We start from the raw sequence: 19491 nt of genomic DNA, 5'->3' as shown, positions 1-19491 counted from the left end.
TTGATCTTGTGAAGGAAACTTATAGGGAAGTGTTGCTTCCTCAACATGATGGCTACCATGAATGCTATCATGAGCTGTCTGTTTTGAGTAACTGCCTTTGTGTGTGTTTTGATAACTCTAATGAATCTTGTTGGGTTGTGTGGATGATGAAAGAGTATGGCATTATTGAGTCATGGACTAAATTGATGATCATCCCTTATGAGAAGTTAATATGTAATTATCTATGGCCTCAGCCTAGTGTTGAACCCTTGTTAGTTTCAGAAAATGGTGTTGTTCTTCAACAGATTACAATGTCTTTTCAACTTGTCCTATATAACATAAATAATGGTGAGGTGGGTTATCCTTTTACTTTTGGCAAAGTTGCATCGGGTCTACATATTTACCATCAGAGTCTGGTATCACCGCAAATCTTGTATTGTTATTTTCAGTAACATTGATTGTTTAAATTAAAGTCACCGCTTAGAATGAATTCAATTAATGTTTGTTCAGAAAGCATGTTTATGTCGTGTACTTGTATTGTAAGAGACTTGTATGATATTAGTTGTGTTTTAACTTTACATGCAGAGACAATGGACTCACAATTTGCATCTGCACTTGCAAGAGTAATTTGTTTCTCTATTTAGCCTTAACAATATATGTATATGTATGCTTAAACATCTATGCATGCCCTTCTCATTACAACTAAAAATTATCAACATCACAATCAATTTGTTTGAAAAAACTAGCCTGTTTGGATTGACTTAATTATTTGAGTTCATCTACTGATATAAATTTTGTGAGGCTATTTGGGAGAACGTTTGAAAACAGCTTATGACATTTTTTCACAATATTTTTTTCAGCTTATTTTGCATAAGTTCTCCAAGATGACTTATAAAAACAACTTATTATAGGATATACATAAACAATTTAACTTTGTTTTATCACTTGCCATAAAAATAGTTTATGTGAGCTTATACATAAGTGTTTATTATCATGACAAACGCTTGTGCTATAAACTGCAAATACGCTATTTATCCAAACAGACTCGGTCTTTATGTGTTGCTTCATACATGTAATCACTGTGACAATGGATTATGTGCTTGACAGCAATATTACATAATTGTTTTCTTTTTTAACAGGTTAATTAATATTATATAGTGGTTAAAAATATCTAGATAAAGAATGATATTTGATTCCTTACCCTGGATAAGGTTTGGTCTCAATTTGAATATGACAATATTTGATCTTGTAGCTGGAGAGCAAATTGGGTGTGTGATGTTATTTTTATTTTTTATTTTGTGTTTTTGCCTTGATGATGGTTTTACTATAGTTGCTTCTGGTTAGTTATCGACTTCTTGTGTCTGCAAAGATTACTGGCTGCTGCTTTTTGTAATAGACTGCTTCTTAATTACTTGCTGGTAGTGAGTGACGTCGACCCAGATGATGAATTCATTGAACCTGACAAACCAACTCAACTGGTAAATTACCTGTTGTTTATTAGTTCGAGTCAAAACCAAATCCAAACTGTCAAGAACCAAAAACAATAGGTTCAGGTGACAATTTTTTTCTATTGTAAATCGACTACCCGGTAAACAAACCCAAGGAGACATGTTTCTTAAAAGATACTTCTTATGTAAGTAACCCGTGTCTCAGCAAAAAAAGAATTCCTCATGTTTTAGAGCCCATTGTCATATTGTCCTCGGTTGCCTTGTTCTCCTTCTTTGACTTACGATCATGTCGTCCCACACCTTTTCCTTATTCTTCTTCTCTGTTCAATTCGTTCTCTTTCGCCACTGTCCATGGTCACTGTGTCTGCGCCGTCCACTCCTTCTTTGTCGCTTCTTCTCTCCCACACGTGTTCTCACTCATAAGTCAGTTTTTTTATTTTTGTTGTTTATTTTTTCTTGAATTCGCAAGTTTGTTGCTTCAATATAAATCTCCTATATTTTGTTTCTTGTTTTGTCTTTGCTCACTATTTTGTGTCTTGATTTGGCTAGTTTGTTGTTGATTTGGCTATTTCTTCACTCTTTTGTTTAACAAATGTAGCCACTGATCTACTGCTTTGCTTACTTTATTGTTGTTTCTACAGGTAAAATTTGAGAAAATGCAAATCAAAGTTGACACAAATGACAAATCAAAGTGCATAGGTAGTGCTTATTTACAAGAAACATATCCCACAAGCAGAAGGATATCAAGCTACAACAGTATTCCTAAAAGATTTAAAGGCAAGCTACATGATATAGTCCATAGCTACCACTCTTTGCCTTGCTAAGTTTATTGCCAAGTCCTCTCTCAAAAAAGGAATTGTTTTATATTCTAAGTGGATTGATTATGTTTAATTTGATTTTTTGTTTGATAGTTGATTTGGTTGTATTCTTCTTCACATTTTTGTGATTAATTTTGTTGTGAATCCGGCTCAACTAATGAACCTTCACGCCAATGAGAATAAATCAATGATGTGTGGAGCAAGTGATAGAGATAATCTATGAGAGCAAATGGCTTCCAAGCTAACAACAACAAAACAGCCTAAGCCTAATGTATAGCACAACCACACTAAGAGCTAACAAGCATACAAGATAAAACCATGAAAGAAAACGAACAAAACACCAAGCAAGATTGTTTACCCAGTTCAGCCAATGTGGCCTAATCTGGGGGAGAGAGCAGCTCTCCAATCCAATATGTGAATGTGTTACAAAAGAGTTACAAGAATCTAGCTATTCAAGCTTTCACAAGAACAAACCCTAGGTCTACCCTTTGGTATTTTCCCCACCTCACACTATGAACCCATAATCCCAAGGTGATTACAATGTTGTTTTCCCAACCTAAGAAACACTCTCATCAAAGGAACACACCCCAAAGGATCCCCTCTTTGATCTCCAAGTTTTCTCTCTTAAGTTCTCTCAAGGTTGTCTTAAGGTTATCTCCAAAAAATGCACAAGAGCACTTTAAATACTAGTCCTGCCCTGAAGAAATCGTGCCACGATTTCCCTAGATCGTGTCACGATCTGCAACGGTCCCCAAGTTGACCAGTCCTTATCAGAGATACTTAACCAGCAAGTTTCTGAATCGTGTCACGATTTTCCAAGATCGTGGCACGATTTTGCTTCCAGCAAACTTGGCTCACTGCCTCTCTGATCGTGTCACGATTGCCAAATCGCGACACGATTCCTCTGCTCTCCCAAACCACAAATTTGAAGCCAATTTTCAACAAATTTGGTTTGTACTTTTAAGTTTATCAAAATGATTGAGATAGAGGCTGCAAAGAGCTGTGTTTAAAAATTGCAATTTTGTTCCTTAATAATTTCTTTTAAATTGAACCGATCATTCTAAATAGGTTAATTCATCTAGAACAGAACCGAACACTTTTCATTTGGATTATTTTTTCCATCGTTACACCTCGACTACTTTTAACCTTTAGAACCATTCCAAATATGTCATCATGTCAATACTACATCTATACCATTCAGAAAGATTTTTTATTTTTATTTTTTGAGTTGAAAACATATTTATTCATTCATAATAAACATTTTAATTATTAAGACTTCCTAGGTCTCAAGTCAATAAGTCCCAAGTGAGTTTTTATTACAATTTCAAATGAGAAGAAAGTAGCTCTTCAAAAAAATACTTTTTTAAGAGAAAAGAGAAAATAAGTGTCAAAGATTGAACTAATTTTATAACAAAGAATTTATTTTATACTATAGTTGTATATAAACAAACTTTTTTTTTTTTTTTGAAGGAAGGAAGGAAGTATATAAACAAACTAATATTTTTTATAAAAAAAATACTTATTTTTTGAAGGAAAAAAAAAGTAATTTTATCCAAACAAACTGATGTTTAAAAAGAAATATTTTGATTGCCATAAACAAATGCAAATTAGTTTCTAATTCTTTATAAAATTCCTAACAAATAATCTCTATATTCGCGCTTATTTAATATCAAGATCACTTCTATTCTAATTCGTAGCAAACTAACAAAAAGTCGATTTTGCTGAAGGCTTGCAATACTCAATGGGTGATGATGAATGCACGGTGACCACCATGAGTGTTCACCACTCTCCAAATGACACCGTTTGTACTCAACCACTGCCTGATGATACCACTGTCAACAACCAACAGCTTCCTTCTCCAACTGCCGACGTACTCTCCAAGCAACTGCCGAAAGAACTCATCATTGAGATCCTTTTGAGACTTCCGGTGAAATCCCTGCTTCAATTCAAATGCATTTGCAAATCATGGAAAACCCTAATCTCAGACCCACAATTCGCAAACAACCACTTTCTGACCTCAACCGCTTATCCACAACTGTTATCTGCCGCCCTTGGAGTCTGCCGTAATCCTTACGAAATACTATCTTATCCTGTTAAACCATTGTTGGAAAATCTATCAACTCCTATTACACCACTTAACTTCAGCACGGGGCACTGTTACGATATTCTAGGTTCATGCAATGGTTTGATTTGTTTGTATGATATTCATCAATCTAATTTCACATTGTGGAATCCTTCTATCAATTTGAAATCCAGAACATATCCAACCATTGCTTCGTCTGATAATGACGTTGTCGTATATCATGGTTTTGGCTATGACCAAATTAACGACAAGTACAAGGTGCTAGTAGTTGTGGAAGATGAAGATGAGGATGAGGAAACATTGGAAACTGTGACCAGAATATATACCTTTGGTGAAAATTCTTGCACAACTGTTCCAAATTTCCCGTGTGATCCTCACAGTAATTTAGGTATATATGTGAGTGGCACTTTGAATTGGGTAGGTAATAAAAATAATAAGGAGATGATTATTTCCATTGATCTTGAGAAGGAAATTCGTGGAGAAGTGTTGCTACCTCAACATGATGATGCTGACAATGCTCGCAGTAGTGAGTTGTATGTTTTGAGTGACTGCCTTTGTATGTGTTTTGATAAGGAAACTCATTGGACTGTGTGGAGGATGAAAGAGTATGGAGTTGTTGAGTCATGGACTAAATTGATGATTATCCCTCATGAGGAGTTTCAGTTAACTTGGAATCCCTTGTTCATGTCAGAAAATGGTGTCGTTCTGGTGAGGACAACGCGTTCAATACTTGTCCTGTATAACTTAAATAATGGTCAGATTGATTATCATAAGATTTGGGACAATCTTGTTGGGGAGATGCATATTCACCGTGAGAGTCTAGTATCGCCATAATGGTAAATCATATCTTATTGTTATTAGATATTGTTATTTTTAAGTAATGTTGATTCTGGAATTCAAGTCACTGCTTTGAAATAAGTTAATAAATGCTTTGCTGTGATCTTTGTATTTTATTCAGAAAGTAAGTTTATGTTGTGTTGTAGAGTGGACTAACGCATAAGTGAAACCTACCTTTTGGATATGGTTGTAGAAACCAATGATCCACACAAAACTTTAGTGTGATTGTTCTCTCCAATTACAGAGAGAGAGTGTCAAAGTAAAGTTAAATTGAATCATTCCATTATCTTATTCTAAGTATTTATTAGGAACTTTTAACCAAGATTGAAAACTTTTTGGGTTGATTCAATGCCTAGTAAATACAAGGCAAATTCTCTATCTGTGCTCAAGATGATATCTCCAGCTTTGAATCCCTGCACTTTCAGTTCAAGCTAGCATTGTACAATACAACTTTGCAGAATCTGAATTCCTCATCCATTTCATTTGTTTGTTCTTTAACTTCTGTTTGTTTCCAATTTTCCTGCAAATATTCATTATCTATTTGTTGCCCATAAATGTTTCGTGGTTCTAGTTTTATCGAGAGATGATTGATTTGAGTTGTATCGACTCTTTGCAGCAAGGATTGCATTCAGTTTATATATATACACACAGTTACACGAACACACTAGGCATTCTAGTCCTTGAAATTACAAGGTCGATCTATTAGCCCGTCCATTCTCCGACGAGATTCTGGTAGGGTTGGGTGAGTTTCTTAGTGTTGAGAGAAGCAATATTGACACATTTTTTGGGTTGTTTTCGTTTTTGGTTTCAAACCGAGGAGATGTGTTTCTTAAAACTTAAAAGGTACTGCCTAATGTAATTAACATGTGTCCTCTGTTGCCTCCTCCTTCTTCGACCCATGATCATGTCATCCCACGCCTTCTCCTTCTTCTTTGTGCGATGACCACCCTTCTCCTTCTCCATCTAACACATTCTCCCTCTCTGTTGGTTCTGCTCTCTCACACGCGTTCTCCTTATCACTTGTTATTTATTATTGTTGTTTGAGTTTTCTTTATTTGGCAAGTTTGTTGCTTCAGTATTTTTGTTGCTTGATTTGGCTATTTCTTCACTGTTTTGTTTGAACAAATCTTGTCAACGACTTACTGTTTTGCTTACTTCATTGTTGTTTCTACAGGTAATTTAAAGTTGAGACAAATGACAAATCAAAGTAGTATAGGAAGTGCTCCTTACAAGTAACTTATCCTAAACAAGGAGAAAGACATAAAGCTGCAACACCATTCCTGAAGGATTTAAAAGCAAGCTACATGATGATAGTCCATAACCACCACTATGTACCTTGCTAAGTTTACTGTTAAGTTGTTACAAAATTTGCTTTACATTCTAGGTGAAGAGATTATGTTTAAATTGATTTCATGTTTGACAGTTGATTTGGCGGTATTCTTCTTCGTTTTTTTGTGTGATTAATTTCGTTTGTACTTTAAGTTATTATCAAAGTGATAGAGACATCAGAGCTCTGTCTTTAAAAATTGCAATTTTGTTCAGTCTTTTCTGTTTTGATAATTTTCTCAAGTTGAATCGATCGCCCAAACCTATCTGTAATTATCGGGTTTGTCGTTATGTGTATGAATTCCATGGTATATACATGTGGACTATGGCTGTGGTTTTGCCTTGATAGGTACTGCGGAGAAAATGCTTAATTAGCTTGATTAAATACGCTTATAAGCATGGTTCATGAGTTGTAGCGGTTGTTGTGTATGGTTTTTGTTGCAGTAATTCCATAAATACTAGGTGATAAAAGGGGATGGGTGCTGGCTGTTGTTTGAAAACCCATCAACTCTTGTTTGTTCGGTATATCTAGTTTTACATTGTGGAATCTTTCTATCAAATTGAAATCATAAACATCTCCAACCCATTGTTTTGTTTGATGATCAGATTATCACACAATATGGTTTTGGCTATGATCAAATTAATGACAAATACAATGTGTTTGTTTCTGTGTTACAAAATTTATTCCCAGGATTAACTTTCATCCTTTTCCAAGGAATGTTTAAGAAAAGTGTTTGGATAACAATTTAAGTTCCTGGGAATAATCTTTTAAGATTTCTATCAATTATAATTATTTTAAATATTTATAAAAATTAAAGGGATTGTATCTGATAGCAATTTCTCCAACAAATATACCTACGCCTCATTTAGACCCTCGTTTAAGACCCGATTTGGCTTGGAGCCTTGGAGTGTGTTCCTCTCAAGGTTTCAGGTACGATTCTCTCTGTGTCAATTACAGTGGCTCAGTTTGGCTTCTCAATAAATAAATAAAAAAGTGTAATGCATAGAATGTCAGACAAATTGATAGAACATTGTATTATGATTTGTGGTTCCAAATCCAACATTGTTGTATGTTTTGAAGGTCCAGGGTTCCAGATGAATTTTATTCCATCTTTCAATATCCCTTCTTTTCTTCACCTAACTTATGATAGCAAATGAAACCAACTTGTTAGTTTCCTTAGAAATTCATTAACTTTCCATATGATGAAATGAAGATTACTTTCTGTTTGGAGTGGCGTGGTTGATGAAAGAGTATGGAGTTGTTGAGTCATGGACTAAATTCATGATCATCCCTCATGAGAAGCTTATCCGGAATTATCCTTCTTTTGTTGATCCCCTGTTCGTTTCAAAAGATGGTGTTGTTCTTCTATTGAACATACGGTGTAACCAACTTGTCCTATATAACTCGAATACTGGTCAGTTGGATCATATCTTAATAACTACCGTACTTGGGCGTCGTCTACATATTTACCATGAGAGTTTGATGTCACCACGATGGTAAATCATGTGGAATTATCCAAGTTTTACTTGACTTCTGATTTAAACATGTTTTATCTTTTGCTTTAATTTTTATTTTTATTTTTTTTTATTTTTTTTTGGTGCTATACTCAAGCAAGAAATTGATGGTTGAATTAAAGGCAGTGCTTTTTTGTAGGAATTCAATTAATGTTTGCAGTGATGTTTTTATTCTAGTTAGAATTTAGAAACTATGTTTATGTTATGTTGGATGCATTTGAAACTTTCTTTAAGGATGTCATTCCTCAACAATGGATGATACTTTCTTTTGACATGGAAAAGGTGTTGCTATCTGATTTTAGTTATGAGAAATCTAATGGTACCTATCAAATGGTTATGAAGCTTGTGTTGTTTGCGCTTGCTATATGTTTTGTTGAAGCTCATCAATTTTTCGTAATTCGTAGTGATGCTTGTTTTGTGGTTAGAGTTGATACAATTTTTTCATTTGGTTTTCCATAATTAATTTAATTCTTAATGACATGTAGACTTTATTTTTACTATTACATGCTCAGTGTTTTCCTGCTTTCTCATCAGCATTACACATTAGCGTTATGTTATCGAATATATCAAAGTTCGCCTAATTTTGTGTGTTGCCAAAACGAAATTGGGAATTGAAAAGAGAAGAAACTGAAGTATAAATTTATTGAAATTGAGAGAGGATTTAGATGGCATGAAAAAAACAAGGGGAATTGGTAAAGGAAATTTATGTATACCCTTACAATCTTATGACATGATGCAGAGGATCGAAACACAGCGTTTGAATGGGCAAAAGTGTAGCAACTTGAAAAGAGTTTTTCCAGCAAAAAAAGTGCAATAAATTATCAACTATATTTGAGCAATTCAATGAAAACAGAAACACAAACTAAAGGGAAAATGCGTTCACATTATTTCTATTCTGTTTTTAGGAATCATTTACCTTTCTTCAATTATACTATCCCTCACATTATTTCTACTCTGTTTATATTTCAATTCTATTTAGGAATCCTACCTTTCTTCAATTATACTTTCGCTCTGCTAATTTGTAAAATCAAAGGGATTGTATCCGAGAGCAATTGCTCCTACAAAAAATATCTGTACGCCTCATTTAGCATTAGCGTCTAATTTGATTAGTGTAAAAGCGGAGTTTTGAAGGGCAACGGTAAAGTTGTTGTTACGTGATTGAAAGGGAATCACTTACAATACAGGGTAAGACTGTGTAATACACCAATTGATAGGACCTTTTCCCGACCCTGCGTACGCGGGAACTTTAGTGTATCGGACTACCTTTTTTTTCTTAATAAGTACTTATGTATATAGGTTATAAGTTATCTTGGAGAGAGGTTACGAAAATAAATCAAAAACAATTTTATGAGCATCACAAGTGGTTTACATGAGTTCGCATAAATAGCTTATATCAATAGATAAGTTCAAATAAAGTAACTCAATTCAAATAAGCCCTTAGTAGGAGACACACACACTAAACTAGAGGCGTATACAATCTCTCCAAAACTAAAACTACATCTTAGAATGACCAGATGGACTTTGTCTGCTTAAGCCTTTTATGGTCATTCGAAAATCATTTGAACTGTTTGATGCATCTTTCCTCAGGAGTTAGAAGTAAACATCTTTACGTTCAACTAAAACCTAAGACCTATGTGATAGATTTAAACAAAAATAAGCAAACATAAGTATTGGAATACAAGTTTGAATAAATTACTCCATTAACAGTAAGTATTGGAATAACAACCTGAATTTTTTTTTACTTAACTTACAAAATTCCTCCATTATAAATTGCATTTCACTTTTTATAGAAGCTCACTCATCTGTAAATGAAGAAAAATAAACATTTTAATTGAGAAGCTTACATAATTAGAAGTTAATCAAAATTTTCCTTGCCTATATCAGCATGTGCACCATTTCTTATGTAAAATAATACTTTCATTCGTTAGTCCAAGTCACACACTATTCCGTTGCTCAAATAAATATAATTGTAAAATAATATCCAAATCACAACTTATGATTTCATGACAGCCATGAAAAGGCACAGCAAATCCATCTTATTCTATTTTTTCTAGTTTCTGTAGCTACTATTGCTTCATTCCGTGAATGCTTTGTGATTCCAACGTGGCATCAACTGTAATGTTCGGGCTTCAAGACACCAATGTAAGGCAAATTTCTGTAGAGTTCAGCAAAATCCATTCCATAACCAACTACAAAATAGTCTGGACACTGCATAAGAGAAACATGGACATAGAATCAGTATCTCACAGCTTACTGGTCAGACTATAGCATTTCATGTTTGTTCAATAATCTAAGCATTGTTATAATTATCATTGCATAACAAAGAGCTTTATGCAAAAACTCCTCACTCATACTGTCATACAACATGGTCAATTGTAACTCCTACATATTGCATATTAAATCAGCTCAAGTGCATGTATTTATCTGCAGGAACAAAAAAACAGATAAAGGAGAATAAGGCAGAAGTGGGAGCATCATACCTCAAATCCTCGGTAGAATTTCCCTTCACCCACCAGTTCCACATTAACTTTTCTCCTTGTTGGTTTGTCAAGTAGAGTGCATACGGACACAGAGGATGCTCCCTTCGATTTTAAGTGACCAATGACTCTAGATAAAGTATGTCCTGTGTCAACAATGTCTTCAACCTAATTATAAATTAAATTTAAACCTTAGTGATTTAAAATATTTTTAACTGCATACATGATAGGACTACTAAAGAGTGGAGGGGAGAAGAAACACAAATAGCTGGAGAGAAAAAATTGAATAGATAGCAAAAGTACAAATGCAATTGAAAAGAAAACTAAAATTAAAATTAATTTATTTTGTTTTCCTTAAACTTTCTTGTATTTAAGATCATGAGACATTACCCTAAGCCGACTATAAATTACAAATTTCTGACCGAACTGAACTAATAGGATGATTGTGGCAGCATAATCTAATCAGTTGTAGTAACAGACAATACTGAATGGTCATGTTTAAAATATGGTGGAATTTAATGGAACAAAATGAATTGAAATCCAATCCATCCTTTCAACATCTGTACTTTTATGATATGAAATGAAACGAAACTAACTTTTTATTCATAAGATGAACTGAAAATTATTGTAAAGGTAGTTTCATATAAATTTGAATACCAATTGTCTAACAATAATAATAATTATAATTATTTTTTTCTTTTAGTCATTGCCATAAAGGTAGTTTCAACAACGTACATGCATTGATATAGAAATAGAAAGGTTATTATATTAGGATTAGAAGAGAGAAAACAATACCAAGATGACGTGGCGGCCATTGACATCAACCTTCAAGTCAGAAGAAACGGTGGGTGCGCAATTGGAGACAGTACCAGAACCGTAGGATTGAGCTCTGATAAGATCAATGGTGATAGGGAGGTCAATTTTGCGAACAAGGTCAGCGAGGAAGATGAATGCGCCAGTGATAACGCCGACGAAGACGGGAGGAGGTGAAGAAGCAGGAAAATCATGAACGATTTGAGCGGCGAGTTGGGAGACTCGGAGAGAGATTTGGTCTTGGTTCCAAAGGATTCTTTCTATGTGGGATTGCATTGTCATGGTGATAGCCGCAGAATGGGGGGATTTTTATTTTTGCTTTTTCAATTGGTTTGCTCTCATAGTCATAGCCCCCCCCCTCACATACCGTATTTAAATTAATATATTTTTATTTTGTGAAATATTCTCATTTTTCTTTTTTATGTTGTTTTTCTTCTTTTGATTAAGTGTTATAAGAATTTTCACTTATGTTTTCATAATTTAATACTCAGAATATTTACACCTAGTAAAAGTGACATCAAAACAAAAACAGAATCGTTATTTAAAATTAAGTTAAGGAACAATAAATGTAATTTTCTCTATATTTTTTTGTTAGAAATTTGTATTGTAAGTTGGGTTTTGTGAGCTCAATAAAGTTAGAACATATCTCAAGATACAAACGCTTACAAATATACTTATAAATTCTTAGTAGGTATGACGATGGATTAGTTTGAAACAAATTTTAAGTTAAACATTTAGGATGAAAAAACTCATTTGAATTGGTCTAGTGGTATTGGTTTAAGACTTGAGAGTGTGCTTCTATTCAAGATCTTATGTTCGATTCTTGTAGTCCACTCCACTGAGATCCGTTAATCTTTATCTCTATATTTAATCCTCAATAGATATGACAATGGATCGGTTTAAAACAAATTTTGCTCTTGTGCACACATTTCTTAACAAAATAATTGTCCTTGCCTCAATTTTGTCTAGATTAATAAATGGAATCATTTATAATGATAATCTAATTTGATCACCCAATCTCAAAATTCAACTAAAACTAGGCTTATATGTGTTATGCAACGTCAAAACTTTGAGTCTTGTTAATAAAAGAATTTGACTCAAAGTTTTGACTTTTGATGTCACTCAACACATGTAAGCTTAATTTTACTTTAATCACAACGGTGTTTATTATTCAACATAGTTTAAACACATAACTTTGATCCTTGATATTTTGTGTCTAGATATACATAAATTCTTTAAACATTTTAAAACTCTTTGAATGGTGGTAAAAAGAAAAGTTTTATTTTTCATTTACTTCTGTTTTGTGTCTATTTTTCTCTTAAATGGGGTGGGTTGTAACTTGTAATTCTAACTTCCAACTTACTTTCCTTGTTCAAAGGTACACTTCCAAAAACACATGTAATTTTTGTAGATATTGTAAAAGTGGGAGAAGTTGCTCAGATCGCCCATTTAGTCTCACAGCTGTACTTGACTAGTAATAGAACATTAAAAAAGGACACGATTATTACCAATTTCATGTTATGATGTTGACACAATGACAATCCAGTAAAGCTAGTTTTGGAAGCTTTCCTTTTTCATGGTTTGAAGCTGCCATTTTGTGACGCTATGAGTAACGACAATGCAAGTTCTACGTCATCAAGCTTCACCTTACAGGCTGATTAAACTTTGAAAAATGAATTGGATGAAATAGATAGAATGAACTTGTGGAAACTAAGAAAAGAAATTGTGTTGAAGAAGAATTTTGGACGATTTGAATAAGTTTTCTAAATTTAACTATACTATTTTAAAAAATTTAGAATAATATAATTTATTAAAGAGTAAAATGGAAACCAAAAAATATAAATTTAAAAAAAACACTAAAATATACATTCTTTTTATATATAGATATAGATAAAAGTAAATTGTAAAATACTTGGGAAAAAAAAAAGTAAATTGTAAAATCATAACTTAAAACAATCACTCTTTTGTGAGGTACACAAAAGGAATTCTCTCCTCTTAATCAAATGTTCTTTATACACAAGAATTAAAGATCAAATATTTAACTTCTTACTTAAATGATTCAAATTCATTATAACTTAGATCACTTGACACGATAAATATGTTGATACCTATAATTTATGAGGAGGGTTCAGTTTCCCTAACCCAAAGCAGATGCATAGGTAGAGAAAACTTAACTAAATAAAAATTGAGAGAATCTCTCCAAAAAAATTAGAGGGAAGAAATGTCAATCAAAAGCCCAGTTCATCATATCATTCAGCTAGAAGAATTATTATCAAAGGTTAAACAAACTAAATCCTAACACTCGCTATATTTCTAATACTATTTCTAGCATTCGCTTTTTTATTAGGTGAAATTCAAATAGATCTCATAATTTTTTGTGAAAAAAATTCAAATGTGTGATGCCAACATAGATTTCACCCAATAAAAGAGTGAATATTAGAGAGTGTTTGAAAGAGAGTGTTTCTAACACTCCTACTACCAAATCTCAAATGAAATAAAATTGAGAGGAGAAATGTAAACCAAAAGTTCAGTTCATCACATCATTCAAAGTCTAAAGATAAATTATCAAAGGTTTAATGAACTAAATCCTCTGCTACCAATCTCAAATGAAACAAAATCATAAAATTGTCTTGAAAATCTAAAATGAAAATGCTAAAAAGACTACCAAAAGAGGTCCTTGTCCTTGACTTCCATTTCTTGGCATGTAAGAAACAGAAACTCTAGTAGTCTAGAAGAAAATTGTCAAATCAGAAACTCCACCAGCCTCTTCAATCCAAGGAACATTGAAAGACAATTTTCCATCACTCAACCACTCAAAAGCCACTTCAGAACCATTCAATTGACACTTCTCTGGTGATTCATTTGAATAAGCAAGGAAATTTCCACCACCTTTAACCTTGATCATAGCACAACTTTCAACATATTCCAAATCTAGAATTGTTCCACCACTGTTGAACATGTTTGCCAATCCAATTGGTGCAAATTTGATACTGCCACCTAGCTTTGTGACAGGAACAAAATTGTATAACTCAAAGGTAGATGGTTGAATGATAAATTTGATTGGTTCAGACTTCGGAGTCATCAAACAAAGTTCTTCGGCTTGATTCAAGTAGACTACATACTCTTCAGCCTTGCCCAAATGCACTGCTTCTTTCTTTTGATCCCATTCAACCTCAGTTACATGCACAGAACCAGTTATGGGCTTGTAGCATTCAGGGAAGCCCCTGAATGTGTGCACTTTTGGGTCCCACCCTGACCCTTGACAGTTGAAAGCACCAATCACTCCTCCATACTGTTGAATACATGAACAATTTTTTATTAGACAATGATATATGTAACTTATAAAACAATGGCAGGGACACCAGGGCGGACATAGCACTAACAGATAGATACATATCGATGACAATTTAAGAAAATAAAAATAATTGAATGTAACACGTGTCAATGTCGCATCGGTGTCAGACACCAACATGCATCGAACATCAAACACGTTATTAATCTGAAGTGGCGGTAGTAAGCGGTAGTAATAGGAAAAAACATATAAATATGGAAAATATTTTATTAGGCCCAAGTACCTTGTTGAAGTTCCAAATTTTGAGAACAGTTTTTTGATCAAATAGAGGGTTTTTGAAAAGACAATCTCTAGTTGGAAGAGCAAAATGTGTGCATCTGGGGATTGTACCATCAGGGAACACAAGCTTCTTAATCAAATCAAAGTCATGAGAGCCAACATTATCACTCAAATAAATTGGACCACCACAAATAGCTCTTGAACCTGCATGATATTTGGCACAAATATGGTCTGATTGAAACATGTCCCAATCAGGTTGAATCATTTGTCCCATCCATAAGCTATTGTAGGAACAATGAATCATGTGTAGCCCTTGTAACCAAAAAGCTCCCATTGGATCATCTTCAGGACCATTGACCCAAAAGTCATCCCCTACAAAAACAAAAATTATAACTTTTTTGTTAATAACAATTTTTATTGCTTGCATATATATGTGTATGAATGAAAGAAAAAAAATCATTGATCATGTGCTTGTACACTGACCAGCTCTTCCCATGGAAACTTGCTTTGTTCCAAGGAAGAAAAAGTCATTACATTGCTGCATGCTAGCAATGATTCCACTTCCATTAAAATTCTTGACAATGGATTTAGTCAACCCTTCATAGTAAGCTTTGGCAAGGTCAACTCTGCCTCCATATTCATCACACACATATTCAAGAGTCTGCATAACAATAAAAAATAAAAAATAATGGTTATTATTTGACCACAACAAACACTACAATAGTCATAGTCTATACTCAATATTTATAGTATGTGGTTTGCCACAGTTAAATAAATCATAAGAAAATCGTATGAAAATAGTTGCATGTGAAAGACTTTGTCACTGACCTACCCATATAACATCTTCTATCATTTTTTTTTTCGGCTGCAAACTTCTCAATCATTGTAACATTGAACCACAACTAACTTTGAAACATACATCTTAGACTAGTAGATTCTACAATGTCCCAAGATTTGTGTATCAGACAAGATAGTTTTTAAGATTATTCTTTAACATAGTTTAAAGTTTAGAAACAGTATTATAAAAAATGGAGATAATTGGTAAATGGCACGGTAATAAAGGCATGAATATAGAAACTATAATACAATTTGAACGTGAAGAGATACAATTTGTCATAATTTTTTACATAAAACAAAATAAATTGCAATGTATATATAAAACTAACCATGAAAAGGAAGATAAGCAATTCTAAATACATTCATATATACAACTTTATATGCAATGTTATTAGGTCCTAAATCCTAATGCACCTACTTATTCTTGGCATGTAAGTAACTCATTTTAAAAAACAGAAGTCTAAACGGAAACTATTGTATTTCTAATAACACTATGTAAAGAAAAATAAAATTAAAAAACTCACATGCATGACATCAACTTTGACTCCTGTGATACCAGATTCAGCAAGATAAGAGTGCATGGAATCATAAAAGTCAATGGCTTGATCAGGATGAACTAGCCCAATTGCACCTTTGACAATGTTAACCACAGCAAGATCTTCCATTGTTCCATCAAGGCCAGGTGAAAGTTTGCATTGAACAATTTTGGAATTAAGGTGTGTGGTTTCTGGCCTCACACCACCCCAAGCACCACAAAGTGCATGCCAAACATAAATATCATCCAAACCTTTGAACTTAGTCCTAAGGTCCCTTGTGAAAGCCTTCAATCCATACTCCTTATCACTTTTTGGAACACTATGACTTTGTTCTCCACCAAAGAGATCATCTATTTCTCTTATTACTTTTTTGATATTTGACTCAATCTCTGCCAAATCAGAACTCTTAGATAAGATAGAGTCCTCTTTTTCCTTCACCAATTTCTCATATTCAATTCCCTTTGAAATCAACTCATGAAACTTCTTTGGATTATAAGTAGGTGCATTAGGACCTAATAACAATCCACTTTCATATTTCTTGAATTTGTCACCTTCATCAAGCCTATGAAGTCTTCCAGTCATTTGTTGACCACCAAGAATAAGATTCTTAGCATTCTCATTTGGATCACAACCATCCAAACTAATACTTTGCCATCCATCATCAATGATAACAAACCTAGGTTCAACACCGCTTTTCAAAAACTCATCAAGACCATGAAAAACACCAATAGGACCAACACTTAAATAGAAAGCATCCCATGTACACCAACCAAATTTATCAACCAAATTTGGAAGTGTTTTCTCTTCCAAAAGCCTAAAAGTATTGAGATGAACCCTAATAGCACTATAAGCTTCATTCATCAAAGTATAAGGATTTTCACTCACATGAACATAAGCAATCGCATCGAAACTCGATGCTTTCACTTGTGTTGACCCACTTTCAGCACAAATCATGACATGGTCATCAGAACCAGGATGAAGCGCAGACCTAAAACTTTTTTCAATGACAGGAATGACAACAACATAGGATTTGATTTCAGGAATATCAATGAGAATCCATTGAGTTTCCATTTGTAAATCAGATCCAGAATTTCCTATCCATTGACTAGACCACCAAGTTTTGAACCTAAAAACACTGACAAAGTCTTTTCCATGAAAACTACCTAAAGAGTTCATCAATCTATCAGAAGGGGTTTCATGGGAGAATCCAAAGAAACCACCTTTGTGAGAAAAAGCATGAACACGTTGAACAAGTGAAGGTGGTGCATTTGATTCAGAGGTTTTGCATATAGCAGAGAAAGAACTAAAAGAAACATTGTTAGGAACATCATGGAACAAAGGAACGCCTTTCACAGTAAATGTTCCCTCGGATAAATCAAATAAAGACTCAGTTTTGACAAGATCAAGGGCTGTGGAATTCACTGGATGATTGGGAGGAGCCATGGAAAAACAATGGACAGAAACAGAGGAAGAAATAGGGTTAAGTGGAGTGAAAAGTTTTACTATATGATGGGATATATATACTAAAATTCTTACTTGTTTTCTTCTAGAAAAAAAAACGTGTTGGTCTAAAAAGGGAAAGAAAATTAATCCAATTTATTACAATTTAATCCGAGAATAACAAGTAAAAAATGTGCTGATTAGAAAGCTTGTTTTCTTTTAGAAAAAGGAAAACGTTTTAGACTAAAAAAGGAAAGAAAATTAATCCAGTATATTACAATTTTATACGAGAATAATAAATGAAAAAAGTACCATTTACAAAGTTTGTTTTCTTGTAGAAAATGAAAAACGTTTTAGTCTAAAAAAGGAAAGGAAAATAATCCAATTTATTACAATTTAATCCGAGAATAATAAAGAATGAGTACAATTTTTTTTTTGACAGTCAATAAAAGTACCAATTAGAAAGCTAAGCTAGTTTTCATGCGTGTAACAAAAAAAAATGTTCGTTTTCATGTGAAAAGAAAAACGTTTTAGTCTAAAAAAGGAAATAAAATTAATCCAATTTATCACAATTTAATCCGAGAATAAAAAATCTAAAAAGTGCTGATTTTTTTTTTTAAAGAATAAAAATTGCTGATTAGAAAGCTTGTTTTCTTGTAGAAAAAGAAAAACGTTTTAGTCTAAAAAAGGGGAAGAAAATTAATCCAAGTTATTATAGTTTAATCCGAAGGAAATAATTATTGTAAAAAATTGAAAAAAAATAACAAATTTGTTTTTTATAGAAGAAATAACAAATAACACAAATAAGGCATTGATTTTGTCATATTTGTCGGTTGAATTATATGAGTTAGGATCTGTGTTTCAACGAATTCGTTGATACCAAATCTCAACCGTCTAACTTTTTAATCTAGTGGCCAACAATCAATTACATAATAACTAATACATGGACTCTCCTCACCCTCACACTCGTGTGTTCTCAGTTCTCTATGCCGAATTCAAATTATATATATATATATATATATATATATATATATATATATATATATATATATATATATATATTTGTAAAAAAAAAAGATATTTTCAATATTTTCTTTTACATGTCAATCCTAAAAAAGGTTTGTTCCATGAAAAATGCTATGAATATTTTTTTTTTATACTCTCAAATATTCACTCGTGTTTGATAAACTTTGTGTGAGTCTCACACATTAAAAATAAATCTCACATAAATATTGAGATTCATATGGATTTCATCTAATAAAAAATTAATATAGCATTTCTTCTTCAATAAAAATATTCTTAAAAGGTGCAGCGTCTTATTAGGGTTAAAGGCATTTACTCAAACGTTAAAAAAAAAAAATCAGATTATGTATTTTTGAATATTATTTTTTTCAAATATTCTAATCAAAATAGTGCATGTGTAAAATAAGTATTAGCAATTGTAACTACAAAAAAGTATTAGCAATTACGAATGTTTCTAGTGTAGTTTGGTTCGATTTTGAGGTTAAAAATTATCTGAATTTCAAGATTAAAAAAATGTGGTTTAGATTTGTTTGAGTTGAATTTTAAAAAAAAACGAACCATACTAAACCAAACTAATGTGGTTTGATTGGTTCAGTTTTTTGCCAGACAACACATAAGCGCGGCAAGTTAATGTAATGCATATATATTGTTCGTTTAACTTTAAGTATCAACAACACCCACATCTCCTTCAAAATCAAGACGAGGTAAAGTCATTGCTATATCGTTCACGAAACCTAGTTGCTCGCTTTTCCCCTCATTACTAATTTTTAAAGTTCTGACATTGCTTT

At 32.9% G+C, this 19491-nt stretch overlaps 3 protein-coding genes across 3 annotated transcripts; 1 reads left to right on the top strand and 2 right to left on the bottom strand.

Annotated features, from left to right (window-relative positions):
• The first annotated feature begins 3986 nt into the window (after nucleotides 1–3986).
• Nucleotides 3987–5162, top strand: LOC25485032 (F-box/kelch-repeat protein At3g23880). The gene has a single exon (XM_013614135.1). It carries the CDS (start codon nucleotides 3987–3989, stop codon nucleotides 5160–5162), a length of 1176 nt encoding a protein of 391 aa, XP_013469589.1.
• Nucleotides 5163–9861: 4699 nt separating this feature from the next.
• Nucleotides 9862–11655, bottom strand: LOC25485030 (hypoxanthine-guanine phosphoribosyltransferase). The gene is made up of 3 exons (XM_013614133.3): nucleotides 11279–11655; nucleotides 10487–10651; nucleotides 9862–10214 (listed from the first exon to the last, which is right to left on the bottom strand). Exons 1-3 carry the CDS (start codon nucleotides 11576–11578, stop codon nucleotides 10116–10118), a joined length of 564 nt encoding a protein of 187 aa, XP_013469587.1. The 5' UTR covers nucleotides 11579–11655; the 3' UTR covers nucleotides 9862–10115.
• A 2235-nt stretch (nucleotides 11656–13890) lies between these two features.
• Nucleotides 13891–17715, bottom strand: LOC25485029 (stachyose synthase). The gene is made up of 4 exons (XM_013614132.3): nucleotides 16229–17715; nucleotides 15351–15528; nucleotides 14872–15239; nucleotides 13891–14588 (listed from the first exon to the last, which is right to left on the bottom strand). Exons 1-4 carry the CDS (start codon nucleotides 17681–17683, stop codon nucleotides 14025–14027), a joined length of 2565 nt encoding a protein of 854 aa, XP_013469586.1. The 5' UTR covers nucleotides 17684–17715; the 3' UTR covers nucleotides 13891–14024.
• Between the last annotated feature and the right edge of the window lie 1776 nt (nucleotides 17716–19491).

This window comes from Medicago truncatula, chromosome 1, assembly GCF_003473485.1.
Source record: "Medicago truncatula cultivar Jemalong A17 chromosome 1, MtrunA17r5.0-ANR, whole genome shotgun sequence".
NCBI lineage: Eukaryota > Viridiplantae > Streptophyta > Magnoliopsida > Fabales > Fabaceae > Medicago > Medicago truncatula.
The sequence above is the reverse complement of the archived record's forward strand: the minus strand, read 5'-3'. Positions and strand labels throughout refer to the sequence as shown.